The sequence below is a fragment of the Jaculus jaculus genome, chromosome 13 (assembly GCF_020740685.1).
Source record: "Jaculus jaculus isolate mJacJac1 chromosome 13, mJacJac1.mat.Y.cur, whole genome shotgun sequence".
Taxonomy (NCBI): domain Eukaryota; kingdom Metazoa; phylum Chordata; class Mammalia; order Rodentia; family Dipodidae; genus Jaculus; species Jaculus jaculus.
Genome location: NC_059114.1, coordinates 49,282,224 through 49,298,762, shown reverse-complemented (window position 1 = coordinate 49,298,762; position 16,539 = coordinate 49,282,224). Strand labels below are relative to the sequence as shown.

At 44.2% G+C, this 16,539-nt stretch overlaps 1 protein-coding gene across 2 annotated transcripts in view; it reads right to left on the bottom strand.

Moving 5' to 3' along the window:
• Epb41l4a (erythrocyte membrane protein band 4.1 like 4A) overlaps positions 1-15,016 on the bottom strand; it is a 266,656-nt gene extending 251,640 nt beyond the window's left edge. For both annotated transcript variants that reach the window (XM_004652565.3, XM_045132757.1), the window contains exon 1: positions 14,829-15,016. In XM_004652565.3, coding sequence (XP_004652622.1) covers positions 14,829-14,927 — 99 coding nt within the window. In that variant the 5' untranslated portion in view covers positions 14,928-15,016. The remainder of the gene's footprint in view (positions 1-14,828) is intronic.
• Between the last annotated feature and the right edge of the window lie 1,523 nt (positions 15,017-16,539).

Sequence of the window (16,539 nt, the reverse complement as noted above, 5' to 3'; positions counted from 1 at the left end):
TAGTAGCAGAGGCCAGTAAGTTGAAAAGGAGACATAAAGAGTGGAGAAAGGAAGGGAGGAGGATACTTAATAGGTTGATATTGTATATATGTAATTACAATGATTGTAATGGGGAGGTAATATGATGGAGAATGGAATTTCAAGTGGGAAAGTGTGGGGGTGGGGAGGGAGGGAATTACCATGGGATATATTTTATAATCATGGAAAATGTTAATAAATATTAAATTTAAAAAAAATAAATAAATAAAATAAAATAAAAAATTACAATTTTGTTTCTGAAGGGATACCTTCAGGCTTGAAAGATGGCTTAGCAGTTAAGGTGCTTGCCTGCAAAGCCTATGGACCCAGGTTCAATTCCCATATAAGCCAGATAGACAAAGTGGCACATGCCTCTGGAGTTCATCTGCAGTGGCTAGAGACCCGCCTGGCACACACTCTCACTCATTCTCTCTCTCTCCCCCCTCTGTCTTTCTCTCTTTCAAATAAATAAATAAGTAAAGTAAGTATTTTTTTAAGCATACCTTCAAGCAAGTAAAAAAGACTATCCCTGGGATGGAAGAAAATATCTGCAAATCAGGTAAGATACATGTACAGAATATACATGCATATTCAAATTCATACTCAATGATAAAGGACAAATAATTCAAATTTTAAAATTGGCAAGGCATCTTAATGGACATTTCCTAAAGAATACACAAAAATGGCCCAAGAAGCACATCATAAGATGTTCAAACTCATTAATCAGCAGGGAAAAATTGCAAAGCAACTGAGATACTCTTTCACACCAAAATGATTATAATCAAAATGACAGATTATGAAAAATGAATGTGGAAGAATTGGGACCCTTACATTGCTGGTAAGAATGTAAGATGGAAAAGCCATGGTGGAAAATAATTGGTACTTCCTTAAGCTGTCAAATCTCTACTAAATATGTAAAAAAAAGAAATTAAGATATACAGCCACATAAAAACTGAACATGAATGTTGTAGTATTTATAATAGCCCCAAAATAAACAAAAGCCAAACTGGTAGAAGATCAGTGGCACAGCACATCCAAACAATGTATTACTTAACAGAAAAATATAAGAAGTACTGATTAACGGCTGCATTGTCAATGAACCTTAAAAATGCTATGCTAGGGCTGGAGAGATGGCTTAGCGGTTAAGGCACATACCTACAAAGCCTAAGGACCCAGGTTCGATTCTCCAGGTCCCATATAAGCCAGATGCACAGGGTGGCACATGCCTCTGGAATTTGTTTGCAGTGGCTAGAGACCCTGACGGGCCCATTCTCTCCCTCCCCACCCTCTCTCTGTTGGTCTTTAATAAATAAATAAGAAAATGCTATGCTAACCAAAGCAGCAATCCAGAAGCTACCATAAACTCAATACTAAAGTAGACTTAAAGCACACCCACCAAGACTTAGGGAGGTTTGCAGAAGAGGGGGCAGAAAGAATGTAAGAGCCACAGGGTGGAAGGGAATACCCAGCGACCTGGCCCTCCCCACAATGGCAGACTGCTGCTCTCACAGCTCATAACCCACAAGTCCACAGTGAACACCAGCAATCCCACTAAGGAGGGCCCTCAGTGGGCTGGGGGCAGGGAGGAGGGAAATGATGGTACCAACAGATGATGTGTCCATACCAAGTTTCTACTTAATAAAAAACATAGAGCTTAGGAAAAGACAAAATTATCACCTAAACACCACTAGTCCACCCACCCCTAACAGTATCACACGGAAAATAAAATGCATGTAATTGGGGGAAAAAATGTCATGCTAAATGAAAGCTAGCCACAGAAAATCATACATTATACAAAATCATCTATAGAAGATGTCCTGAACATGTAAATCGATAAGCAAAAACAGTAGTTGTTCAAGGGTGGTGAGCTGGAAAGAAATGAGTGACTGCTACTGAGCACACAGTTTATTTTTGGAGTGATGAAAATGTCTACAAATTGATAGAGATGTTGGGTATATGCCTCTGAATATAAACAAAAACCATGCAACTGTTCACTATGATTGGGTAAATTACATAGCATGAGTAACATTCCCCTAAAGCTGCTCTTAAAATTCAATGAGAAGTTAGGTCAAGAAGGCGTACTACTTACATCCAGAAAACCTTAAAAGGCCATAGAGGGGGATGTCTTTTCTCAGATTCATTACCTTGCGTCCAAGCAACACTAATTTATCTATCGATTGTTCCATAGGAACTGGGCTTGTTTGGGAATCCTATAAAAAAAGGCCTTCACCACCTCCCTCAGGGGTTTTCATTCCACTATCAGCAAGCAACATTCATGGGGCACAGAGCTAAAAGTTCATGGACACACCTCGGGATAAGGTGGAGATCCTGTCCCAAACTCTATCCACCAGGATGCACACTCAAAGGTGACGTGCTGTTTTAACAGTGCTAACAAATGGGATGGAGACCAGAAGCCAGTTTATTTATATCCAAATATGCCCTCTTTACCCCATTATATTCCTTCCAGGGCAAGGTGAGCAGGAATAGACAAAGACCGCCGCAAGGAAATGCAAGCTTGATTAAGGTCACAGGTGGCCTGCACCAAGGAGAAGTCTTCAGAACCGAATGTTCCTAAATAAAGCTCTGCTTGGTGAGGGCTGGTGTTTCTCTCCAACAAGGTGACATGACCTGGGACTTTCCAGGCAGACAAGATATGGGTAGAGGGAATGGGGGAAACTCAGAGGCAGCTCAATTTGGCTAGACAGCAAGAGAGACATGAGGAAGCAGTAGTGAGAAAAGATAGAAAGGATGTGGGAGTGTGGTGACTAAGGGAAACCGTGTTGGTTAGATATCCGTAGATACTGATGACTCCTCAGACCCTCATTTGGAGGAGAAATAGTACCATGTTCCACCTGAGCATGAATTACACACCTAAATCTCTACCTTAGCCCAACTGCTTTTTTATCCTGTCTACATTTTTGATTGCCTACTGCACACTACGATGGATGCCTAAGCGCCCATCACTGCTCCCCTCCAGACCTGGCCCCAGCATGACGAATGGCTCCACACCATTCATCAGTTAAAATGTTTTGATTCCTGGGGCTGGAGAGATTTCTCAGTTGTTAGGGTGCTTGCCTGCAAAGCCTAAGGACCTGGGTTCAATTCCCCAGTATCCAAATAAAGCCAGATCTATAAGGTGGCACATACCTCTAGAGTTTTGTTTGCGGCAGCTACAGACCTGGGCGTGCCCTTTCTTTCTCTTTCTCTCCCTCCCTCCCTCTCTCCCTCCCTCCCTCCTTCCCTCTCTCTCTCTCTCTCTCTCAAATAAATAAATTATTTTTTTAATGTTTGATTCCCTGGTAACAGAGCTCTCGTTGGAAGAGGCTTCAATGTGAAGAAGCTCATGAGCTCACCTATGAGGGAACCCAGGAACCAGGAGAGAAGGCTCAGGGTGGGTGAGATAGGCCAGGAGCCCTGCTTCTCCCAGATGACACCACTGCAGGAGACAGGAACGTCCCGCTTTCTCCAGAAGCCAAGCAGACTTCTGTGTCTCTTTTGGTCAGAAAGCATTTTGCAGCTTTTGCTTTTTGTTTTTTTGTTATTGTTGTTGTTGGGGTTTTTGTTTGTTTGTTTGTTGTTGAGCTACAATAGCAACAGGCTCACCATTACAGCAATGATCCTCCTTGAAACTTGGTGGGGATGGCATCAATATCCTTCCAGGGCCAATGGCTGCATGTGGAGAGCAGCTGGGTCAGGAAGAGGGGAGTTGGGGTGTTGATGGCTGCCAGCAGTGCCTTTTACCCCTTGGGCCAACATTTTTTTTAAATTTTTATTAGCATTTTCCATGATTATAAAAAATTATCCCATGGTAATTCCCTCCCTCCCCACCCCCACACTTTCCCCTTTGAAATTCCATTCTCCATCATATTACCTCCCCATCACAATCATTGTACTTACATATATATAATATCAACCTATTAAGTACCCTCCTCCCTTCCTTTCTCTTCCCTTTATGTCTCCTTTTTAACTTACTGGCCTCTGCTACTAAGTATTTTCCTTCTCACACAGAAGCCCAATCATCTGTAGCTAGGATCCACATATAGAGAGAACATGTGGCGCTTGGCTTTCTGGGCCTGGGTTACCTCACTTAATCCTTTCCAGTTCCATCCATTTTTCTGCAGATTTCATAACTTTATTTTTCTCTACCGCTGAGTAGAACTCCATTGTATAAATGTGCCACATCTTCATTGTCCACTCATCAGTTGAGGGACATTTAGGCTGGTTCCATTTCCCAGCTATTATAAATTGAGCAGCAATAAACATGGTTGAGCACGTACTTCTAAGGAAATGAGATGATTCCTTCGGATATATGCCTAGGAGTGCTATAGCTGGGTCATATGGTAGATCAATCTTTAGCTGTTTTAGGAACCTCCACACTGATTTCCACAATGGCTGGACCAGATTGCATTCCCATCAGCAGTGTAGAAGGGTTCCTCTTTTTCCACATCCCCGCCAACATTTATGATCATTTGTTTTCATGATGGTTTGGGCCAACATTTTTAAATGCCCACATCCTACTAGGTCTTGGAGTTCCCAACTCCTAAACATCTTCTAGATTTTGTTTACTCTCCCATTTTCCCATTACTATTGCCCTACATCACACCCTTCTCAGTTCACTCAACACGTTTCAGTACCCCGCTGCCTCTGTTAACCTCTTGTGTCTTTCTGATGCTCTGCCTACACTTCATAGGCTAGTGAGTTTCTGTACTCGGGTTTTTAAGCTCCTAGCATGAGAAGTGTGGCTTTCAGCAACATTCCTTGGAGCCACTAAACCTAAGTCACCATGGGCAGGGGTAAAGGAGTTTCCAATTTGGAACCAAGGAACAACTATATTCAAAATTATATATTATACATACCAACAGTAGTTACCATGTATTGAGCTGTTCTGGTCTTATACACCCCAAAAATATTTTCTCAGTTTTTCATAATCATCCTTTGAGGCAGATGTCTCTCAACATAATGATGAAGAAACTGACACTTGCTAAGGAAAAATCATTTGTCCAGTCAAAGCTGGTAATGTGTGTCAGGTAAGGACTTGAACACAGGCAAGGAGCTCAGAGAAGGACTGAAGTACACATAGCCCATCACTATGAGGCTGGTTTGGGGTATGATGGGTGGAGGCCACACTAAATCAGGAATTCCAGGGATGGGGAGAAAAAAATATTTTTAATAGTTTAACATTTATTAATATTTTAATATTTGTTTATTTATGAGAGAGAGGGAAAGAAGCCAACAGAGAGAGGAAGAATGCACTGCCAGGGCCTCTAGCTACTGCAAACAAACTCCAGACACATGTGCCCCCTTGTGTATGTGGCTTTAAGCGGTTACCAGGGGAGTCACAGCCAGGTCCTTAGGCTTTGCAGACAAGCACCTTACAGCTGAACCATCTCTCCAGTCCCAAAAACCAATTTTGACAAGTGGCATTTATACAACAAAGGATCAACACTGTTTCTCAAACTTGGGTCTGAATAAAGGGCAAAGTGTAACCCAAATGGCTGATACAAATTGACTCCGTGGCTAGCTCATGAACCTGGCCTTCAGTCACTTACTATCTGTGTAGAAAGCTGGACTTTTGTTGGTGGCGTTTTGAGACATGATCTCACAATGTAGCCCTAGCTGGCCTAGAACTCCTATGTTAAACCAGGCTGGCCTCAAACTTGTGGCAATCCTCCCACTGCCTCTGGAGTGCTGGGATTACAGGAGGGAGCCACATCCAGCTGAACACTGTACTCCAAACAAAGCGCGTTATTACTGCCTTGTAATACCATCCACATATATCTCAGAACTCAGAGGCACCCTGCCTTATGGGGAGCTCAGAATGTGTCCTTTATAAACAAGACGCTGCAGAATTTGGTTTGGTTCCCCCTCAGTCTCGCTCTGCTGATCCCTCCCTTGCCATCTGACCTTTGGGCTGCTGTGCTGTTGTCTGGGTGAAGCAGCACTGGGCATTCCCACCCAGCACTCCCCAGGTTTCCCTGCTTGATCCATCTCTCTTGTTCTGACTTCCTCTTGGCATGTCAATCTCCTTGGTAAGAAACAGACTCCTGGCAGGTTTGGAAGAGCAGCCAAACCTTTCAAGTCTTTAGCATTTCATAGGGGATCTTCTAGAGGGGCCATTCAGCCCCTGGGGAATCTCATAGAGAGAGTGTTTAGTTACAGAGAATGGAATTAACAATAGAGCACTGGGGAAGAATAGCTGTTTCACTTAAAAAAGAAAACAAACAGAAAATCCATGCAAGGCTGGTGGGAGGGGCAGGGATGGCCATAGGAATGCAAGCTGCATATTTTGAGAATGGTACAGACTCTCCACATTGAAGTTACAAGATTCTTGAGTCACAAAGTAAACTGACTGGTTCCTGAACTTAACACACCTTGTCTCTGCCTAGAACATGTGATAACAGATATCTGCTTAACCTTAATATACAAGATTTACCAACGTGACTCAGGGCGCAGAAGCAAATGGCAATTATAGTCACTGCAACCCAAAACAGAGTGACCAGGAGCAACGTGTACCAGCTTTAAATGTGACTCAATGTCAGAGATAAAGCTCTGCCAAGCAGCCAGTCTCGGAGTGGCAGGAGGGACACAGCCAGACCTCTGATTTGTTGCATTTATATTGACCTACAAATATCCATAACCTTGAGCTGAAAAAATACTTTTCCAAGAAAACTCAATATTTGACTTATTCACTATGTCTTTTTTACTAGGCCTGAAAGCAGTGCCAAATTAGGTTTATGCAGCTTCAAGAGTAAAATGAGTAGAAGAACAAGAGTAAAGCTTCTAGCAGCAGCGTGATTGTGTAAGCCCACAGAGCAAAGCCAACCAGCACTGTCCTCAGAGACCAGGAAACAAGGAAGAAAAGCAAGTCAAGTGGGACCCTGCCATCATGAAAGGCTCCCTTCTGCAACAAGACCCTCACATTGGAAGGAGAAAGTTATATTTAAAAATGAGACAGAGAGAGAGAGGAGAAGGAGAAGCAGCCCATGCCTATGATCCCAGCACCGGAAAGGTAGAGGCAGGTAGAACAGGAGTTCAACGTCATCCTCTGCTACATAACCACTGTAAGACCATCCTGGGCTACATGAGACTCTGTCTCAACTCTCCCTGCTCCCTTCTCTGAAAGAGAGATGAAAGGCTTGAAGCTGGTTCTGCAAGACAAGAATGGCAGGCGCATGTTTCCTTCAACAGTTACCTGTCAACAGCAATGCAACGTGCTGGATGCATCCAGTCCACTGAATCTCATTTTCCACCCATTATCAATATAAAAATTAGAGTCTCTTGGCAACAAATTTTCAGTGAAATTCACTTTATCCTAGGCCTTTTCCAATAAAAATAAAGTGGCAAAGGAATGTCATTATCCACAGTAAAGATTTTTCAAAATAGCCTATTCCAACCATGGCACTCCATTCCTTCCTCTATTCAAATTATAGTTAATAAGCACCTATTACATGAAACTTACAGCTCCAGTAGCTGGAGATCACAGCTAAGAGACAGATGAGTCCAGAAAAGTAAAATGTGTTCAAGGTAGCAGATTCTGTGACAAGGGCGTGTGAGAGGCATGGATGAGTCCCTGGGTCAGGCTCAGCTGAAGGCTTCCCAGCAGATGAAACACTTGATTCAAGTCTTAAAGGACGGTTCAGAAGAAGAGATATTTGGGGAAAGGTAAAAGGACACAGCAGTTAGAAGGCATCCCACACATAAAGTCTCAAGAAACTCTGAAATGTCTGGGAAACTGAAGCAGTTCTGAATGGTAAGACAGAGAGAGCGCTACTGGGCAGGCTGGGTTACCTTCCCAGCAGGGCAGGGTCAGTGAAGTTTGGGCCTATCTCCAGACAGCAATGAGCCAGCATAAGAAGGGGAAATTAAGAAAGAAGGAAGAGGAAAGTCAACTGTTTATGGGTGCTCACCACATGCAGGACCCCAAGAATGTATAAGGTAACTATAATTATTTGTCTCTTTATTAAAGAAGGTAAAAGTGAGAAAAGATAAATATCTTTCTGGCTGGGTATGTTGGCACATACCTTCAATGCCAGAACTTGGGAGGCTGAGGTAGAAGGAGTGTTGTGAGTTCAAGGCCAGCCTGAGACTACATAGTAAATTCCAGGTCAGCCTGGGCTAAAGCAAGACCCTACTTCAGGAAAAATATATTAAAAAAAAAAAAAAAAAAAACTTGGGCTGGAGAGATTGCTCAGCAGTTAAGGTACTTGCCTGTAAAACCTAACAACCCAGGTTTGATTCCCCAGTACCCACATAAAGGCAGATGCACTTGCCCCTGGAGCTTGTTTGCAGTGGCTGAAGGCCAGTGGTGTACCCAGTGCTTCTCTCTCTCTCTTTCTCTCTCTCTCTCTCTCTCTGTTTCCTCACTCCTCCCTCTTTCTCTCTCAAATAAGTAAAAATATTTTTAAATGTATCTTTCCGAAGCTCCAAAGCCAGCTTATATTAATAGACATGTCACCATAAGATCATCTGCTTCAACCTGAATTTATAAGGCCCCTGACTTTATAAGTTATGTGGTTAATATCAAAATATGTAAATGCTCACATATATGCTTAATAAAATTTGTGAACAACTATTCCTTTTCATGTTCTCCCCCAGTCTCCTGAAAACTTTTTTTTTACTGTTCCAAATTAAAATAAAACACAATTCTTCACAAAATCCATATAATTTAAAACCTCATGTTATAATTGCTTTTTTTTTTCCTGGTTCATGAGGAAGTCTCTAATCAAAGGATCAAAACAGACTTACAGGATTCACACAGGAATCTCAGAATGGGTAGGGGTTAACATTATTTACCAGTTAACGGATGAATTGTATGTTGTAAGTGGACAAATTCTATGATGTATCTTAAAGCTACAAGGCAAAGTTAATTGAGTTTCCATTTTACTGTCATTAACTTAGTCATTATATCTATGAAAAATCACTACCTCAGTATTCATTCAGAGGACCAAATCTCACTGAAATGAAAATACTAACTGCAACAGCAATTCTGAGGACTAACTTGTTATCAAACCTTGTGATATTTTTCCGGAAAGAATTTTGTGAACCAAATAATGATTTAGAAAAGTCCTTTGAGCTTTCTAAAGTTTTGCTTTCTAAAAGAACAAAAAGAAAGAGCTCTACTTCCCCCAGCTCAGAGAACTACAAAGGGCCTAACAAAAGTTTCCCAGAACAAACATTACTCAAAAAACTGAGACCAACCACAGCAGAAATTCTCACTTGAATAAACAATAGAGATAGCAGCAAAGAATATGCAGACAAAAGCTACTGTGGGGGCTGAACATACAACCAATAGCTTTCAGCTTATATACACTTGGATCTTTAATTCTGGAGTAGAGCTCCAACAATGAACTGCATGAGAAAGAGTTCCTGCTTGCCCAGTGAGGTTACCTCTGAAACAAGAATGCAAATACCTATGTAACACTGGTATAATGCAAAAAAAAAAAAAAAAAAAGTTTCTAATTAATTTTTTCTAATTAATTTTTAAGCAGAAAACTATTTTCATCTAAATGATACGTGTTTGAACACATAAGAGATACAGTCGTTGCCTTCACACTGATGTGCTATGAGAATACATCAAGTTTTTCCATTGAAAAACTTTTATCTAAGTTGTGGAAAATTACATCATAACTAACATTTCAATCTGTAATTTGGTACATAAATCCAAGGAGTTTTTTTTTAATATAGCACAAACAAAATATTTTACCAAGCTTCTTTCAGACTTCTACTTTTGTTTACTATAATCAATCTTCTAACTCATAATACATTATTATAACAGCAATACAAAAAAAATTTGTCTTTCTTTTTTTACAAGCAAATTCTTAAGTAATCATCTAAGAATCTGTAAAATTCCTTCTATAAAGACAAAAGTTGAGCTGGGTATGGTGGTGCACCCCTTTAATCCCAGCACTTGGGAGGAAGAGATAGGAAGATCGTTATAAATTGGAGTTCACCTAAGACTACATAGTGAATTCCAGGTCAGCCTGGGCTAGAGTGAGACCCTTACCTTGAAAAATAAAAAATAAAAATTAAAAAAAGACAAAAGCTGGGCACAGTGGCTCATAGATGCTATAATCCCAACACTCAGGATGCTAAGGCAAATTCTAAGCCAGGCTTTTTACAGTGTGAGATCATGTCTCAAAAAAATAAAAGTGGGGGGGGAGCTGGAAAGACGGCTTAGTGGTTTGATTCCCCAGGACCCATGTAAGCTAGATGCACAAGGTGGCACATGCACCTGGAGTTCATTTGCAGCGCCTAGAGGCCCTGGCACACCCATTCTCTCTCTCTCCCTCCCTCTCTCTCTCTCTCAAATAAATAACATAAAAATATTAAAAATCCAAAAAGGGGATGTGGAGAGATGGCTCAGCAGTCAAGGCACTTGCCTGCAAAGCCTAAAGACCCAGGTTCAATTCCCCAGCACCCACATTAAGCCAGATGCTCTAGGTGGTGCACGTGTCTGGAGTTCATTTGTAGTGGGTACAGGAGGCCCTGGTGAGCCATTCTTTCTATCTGCCTCTTTCTCTCTCACACAAATAAATATATAAAATATTTTTTAAAAAAATGAAAACAAAAGGAAAGACATAAAATATGTAAACAATTTTATACAAAAGTAACTGTCAGGCCAGGTATGGTGACACACACCTTTAATCCCAGCACTTGGAAGGCTGAGGTAGGAGGACTGCTGTGAATTCGAGGTTACCCTGAGACTACATAGTGAATTCCAGGTCAGCCTGGGCCAGAGTGAGACCTTACCTCAAAAACCAAAAAAAAAAAAGCTGGGCGTGGTGGCGCACGCCTTTAGTCCCAGCACTTGGGAGGTAGAGGTAGGAGTATCGCCGTGAGTTTGAGGCCACCCTGAGACTCCTTAATGAATTCCAGGTCAGCCTGAGCTACAGTGAGACTCTACCTCAAAAAAAAAAAAAAAAAGTAATGGCACACACCTTTAATCCCAGCACTTGGGAGGCAGAGGTAGGTGGATCACCTTGAGTTCAAGGCCACCCTGAGATAGTCAATTCCATTCCAGGTCAAGCATGGACTAATGTGAGACCCTACCTTGAAAAAACAAAACAAAAACAAACAAACAAAAAAAGGAATGTCCCCATTCCATTTAAGAATAGGAAAGATGGCCAACCACAAAATCAATATTTAAATGTACTTTTAAAATATAAAATCAAATTTTTTTCTACTTGCTGAAGAAAATAAGCTAATTGATGTTACTTGCTTAACTTGGCTTTTATTTTATTTCATTTTCCAGGAAATTTTGTTATGATAAAAATACAAAAAGAAACACATTAACATCAAGCACATAAGGTTAAAAATCAAGACTTCTAAACAATATGTGATTATGACATAGGAGTACAATGTATTCAAAGTATTTGCAAAAAAAAAAAATGTGTTTTCAGGGCTGGAGAGATGGCCTAGCAGTTGCCTGTGAAGCTTAATGACCTAGGTTCAATTCCCAAATATCCATGTAAGCCAGATACACAAGATGACATATGCATCTGGAGTTCCTTTGCAGGGGGGTAGAAGTCCTGGTACACCCATTCTCTCCCTCCCTCTCTATCTGCCTCTCTCTCTCAAATAAATAAATAAAATTAAATAATGTATTTTCAGTAACATGATATATATAAAGTGAGGAATCAAGTTTTGAAATGCCATTGATGACTAAGTCTTCACTGTTTTTCCACTAGCACTGATTATTTTTCTTCTTTTATTGGGGAGGGGGTAGCTTGTGTATGTTATATGTGGTGTGGTATGTGATATATGCATGTGTGTGTGTATGTGTGTGAAGATGTATGGGCCCCATGCAAGTGTGCATGGAGGCCAGAGGAGAACATGGGATGTCCTTATATATTAATTATATATTAATTCATGTATTTTCTTGAGAAGAAGTCATAACCTGAAGCTAAGTTTTCATGAGCCTTGGCAATTCTCCAGTCTCTGCCCCCCAAGGGACTGGGTTAACAGGCATGCATGGCCTTGCCCAGCTGTTTACATGGGTCCTGGGGAAGTGAACTCAGATGGTCTCAGGCCCTCATGCTTGCATAGCAAGCGTTCTTAACCACTGAGCCACTCGCCCACAATATTGACCTTCTTTTTTTTTTTTTAATCATCCTTCCAGTACTTCCAAGATGCAAGTTTCCTGGACAGCTTCAACCAGAACTAAATTTTCATGAATTTTTCAAGCTTCAAAACTTTAGAAATAGCCTTAGCATGCTAAATTTCAGAAAAACTACCTGAAAGACTGATTTGTGTTTTCCCATCTTTCTTGAACACTCAAGAGACTCCATACTTTTTTTCATCCAAATTTACTCATTTTCTAGTATCTGAAGATGTAGGTGTTTGTCTTCTGTTTTCACAGAGAAGTATCTGGGTCTCTTCTACCTTAGAAATACTTCTGGCCTTGCACTCACTTTCTTTTTTTAATTGATAATAACCAAAGCCATCAACTATACTATCGCAGGGGAAAACACCACAACAGTAGCAACTGACTATTAACGCGGAAGTAATTGTTCATGCTTTTATTTATGGGCTAAAGTGGAAGCTACTTTTATCTAATTTATACAATATCCAGTAATGTACCTATATACCATAATGTAGGAAGGCTAGGACAAGGACTTTAAAAGGTCCAATATGTTCAGAATAGCACACGTGTTCCTGCAATGTGTGATTATCATTTACATGTGAAATACCGTTGCATACCTTATATCACTGAAAAATATACAAATGCTTAATTCTGTACACACCACAAGTAGGTAAATAGGGGTTTAGCATATGCACTTGTAGGGAAGTGTAGTACTTCACACAATGTGGTTAACTTCAGCAGACATCTGTGTTACACACATGGCCATCAAAATAATCACAGCATGCTTTTGTGACACCAAAAGAGGCCAAGCCTGTTGTGAAATGATTACTTCCAATCCAAGCCTGCTTAAATTATTGTTTAGTTACATGGCACACAGCCAAAATAACAGTATTAAGAAGATGCTGTTGCCTTTGAATCTCTCACCAATTTTCAACCTATTTATAAAACAGAATAAGCACCATCGAGTTATTAAAAATAATTATGGGTCAGGCTTTTTGCTTCATGATTCTTTCACAGTTTTATTCCATTTGATCCCAAGTCTTGCTGTCCTCTTGACAGAATAATATACGCACTGCGCAGCTGACAGGGATATGGCTTTCATGATTAAACAGGAAGGCCAAGATGCAGATGACGCTAGACTCCAGATGAATGTAGACTCTGCACTTCAGAAAGACTTCTTTGTTGTTTTAGTATCAGATCATCCCCAGTTGTTGTTTTTTTTTTTCTGATTCCACTCCCACAATGGAGAATATAAGTATTCCTAAGAACTAAGGATGTTTTGATTTTTTTTTTCTTGCCTTCCCCCCCTAGAATGAGTAGGGCCTCATTCTAGCTCAGGCTAACCTAGAACTCACAGCAATCCTCCTACCTCTGCCTCCCAAGTGCTGGGATTAAAGGTGTGTGCCACCATGAGCAGCTTTTCTTGCCCATTTTGTTCACATAATGCACCACAAAACCTCCCATAACCTTGTAAAGTACTTTTCTTTTCCTGATTTCTTTGGGTGGGTGAGAAGGTTTTGGGGAATTACAGAGAAATGTTTTTAAAATGCAAAATGAACACTCTCCCCCTAAAGACCGTTTTATTGTTCTTGGGGGGGACATGAAATGGGAATCTGAATGAATTGTGCTTATTATAATTACAGGGGAAACAATATTCTAAACGATTTCCTCAAGGAAAAGCTAACAATCTTCTATCTTTAAATGATCATTATTGCCTCCTGCTGCAAAAGGATTACACCTGCAAAAATCTGAATCTTGTACGCAGAACTAGCAAGGTTTCTAGCTAGGAACACGATATTCTAGGAGGCATAAACCTAGGTAAAACAGACTCGCACAAGGAAATGCCCAGGTCCCACCTCATTCAGATTAACTTCTGCAATGACAAGCCTAGGAAGATACTGAACAGGCAGAGCTGGAGTTCTCTGCGGGGGCGGGGGGAGGGTCCGTCACCACACATTCAGCTGGCATTATCCAAAATGCCTCCGTGAGTGATTTAAAACTGAAGGGGAAAAAAGGGAAACAAAACAGTAAGACGCTGGAGACTCAGATCTCCTTGGTAATTGTTGGAGCAGCGAAACAAGCGCGCAGGCGCATCCTCGGATTGTCAGGTATAAACGTAAGTGCTCGTCAAAATTAAGGAAGTGGGTCTCGGCCAGCTCCCTCGGGTTTTTGTGTTCACAGGTTAGTAGTAGCAACGCATGGTTAACGACTACAAAACAGGAGCAAAGTCATCACGGAGTCGCCTTGAGAGATGTTTACTTAAATGTGGGAATAAACCCAACTCGCCTGCGGAAAGGGAAATTATTTTCTGTGCAAATGCAGCCTTACCCGAGTACAAACCCAGGAAACACAACACAACGACCTTATGATTAATGTTTCAGCGTGTGAATTAGTTGACTCACCCAAGTACCTTATCAAGAAGGGGGAAAGAAAAAAAAAAAGAGTTTTCAAATCAAGTGGAGGCGAAGCCTTCCTTAAGTCCTGAGGGTGGAGTGCAGCCCTATATTCAATTTTGCGCCTTGGGATTGGGAGGGTCTGCGATGGGCCTAGGTGCAGAGTTCTCCTAGCTGGGAGCTGGGGCGTCGAGTACCCCTAGCGATGCCAAACTTACTTACGAAGGGAGTGCAAGTTAAGTCTCCCTGATACGTTCACCCACTATGTGGGCGCAGGGCGGGGGGTCGGCCTCTCCCCTCCCCCCCACACCGGATGGCATCCCAGTCATGCCTACCTTGATGCCCTGCTGCTGGGTGGTGAGGGTTAACTTAGATTCATCCAGGAGCAAAACTTCGCAGTAAAATTCTTCCGGGACGGCGCAGAAACAGCCCATGTCTGCTGGAACCGTCTGGCCTCAAGCGCGCAGCATCGAGATCCGTGGTGGGCGCGGCGGCGGCGGCGAGGTGGAGCAGGTCGCGGCGGGGTGTGGGTCGCGGAGCCCGGCCGAGGGCGGACGGGGGAGGCCGGGAGGAGTCAGAGCCCGGGAGCGGCCGGGGAAGCACGGGCGGAGCTGGGCGCGGAGGGCGGCGGCGCGTCCCCGCGCATCGTGCGGCTCCGGCGGCTCTCTTGGAACCGGGCACCGGCGCCGGGGGTCGTTCCGCGCCCGTGGACCTGCGGACGACAAGTTGCCGGGCGATGAGAGGCACGGAAAGGGCGGGACTCGGTCTCCCCGGGGGTGCCGGGGTGGGAGGGTGAGGGGGAACTGCAGTCCGCCCGCACGCGGCCGAGCGCGGAGCCCCCCGACGCACAAGAGAAACGGGGCGCGGGGGTCTGCGGCGAGGCTCCGTCGCCCGCTCGGCTGCTCCCTCTGCCAGCCCGCCTCCCCGGCCAGAGCCCTGCGATCGGCCGCGGGCCGCTCACCGAATCCACCCGGGAGAACTCAGCTTGTGGAGGGGCGCGGCTTCCGTCCCGGGGCCCGCGAGCTCATCCCCAGGGCACGCGTGGGGGTCAAGTTCAAGGTCTCCCCCTCCGCCCCCCGACACACACGCACAGGTAAACGGCCCAGCCGCGGGCGACCGAGCGCGGCTGCGGCCGGAGGGTTCCCACCAGCCGGGAGTCGGAGGAGCCGCGGGTGCCGAGGGGCCCGGGTGGGCGGGCCGGGGGCGCTCCAGGCCGCGGAGGCTCGGGCGGAGGGGCGGGTAAAAAGTTCTTTACGACCGCGCGTGGGGTGGGAGCAATCCACGTACAGCGGGCAAAAAATAATAATAATAAATAAATAAATAAATAATGAATAAAGCCAGCCTCGGAGCAAAAGCCCCAACGCCTGCGCTGCGCCGCGCCGCGCCGCCGGAGCGTCCCTCCTGGGCGGGGTCTCGGCCGGGCGCGGGGGGCGGAGCGGAGGTGGTCCCCCCCCCCCCGCAGGTCTGAGCGATTGCAGCCTCCGGCGGCGACCCGAGCCCCCCTCTACCCCGCTGCAGTTCGCGAGGTCGCCGTGTCCGTTTCCCTGGGAGACCCGGAGGTCGGCACCGGGAGGCCGGGGCGCTGCTCGGCTCAGACCCCCGCGTTCGGCGCCGGCCAGTCCGCACGCCCCGTCCGCCCCGCCCGCGGGCACAATAGCCGCGAGGCTGCAGCGACCCCTGCCGGGGCCTCGCGTGCCCTGCAGGAGCGCGTCGGGGCTGAGCGGCCGGCGAGACTGGGCGCTGCTGGGAGCAGGTGCAAGCTGTGCTCTCGAGCTGGGAACCCGCGACCCGGCAATGCGAAGTGTAGTCAGCGAAGGAAGCGGGGAACCGGTGGCCCAGAGGCCTCGCGGAAAAGTTCCCTGCTCTCAATTATTAGGAAAAGAGAATTTTAGTAGCGGACAGTTTTGAGTTGCCTGTTTGTTAGTTTGGATAATTAACCCCCCCCCCAAAAAAAGAGATTAAAACCTAGGAAGTTGGCACGTAACAAACAACACACACACACACACACACACACACACACACACACACACACACACACGTAGAAAG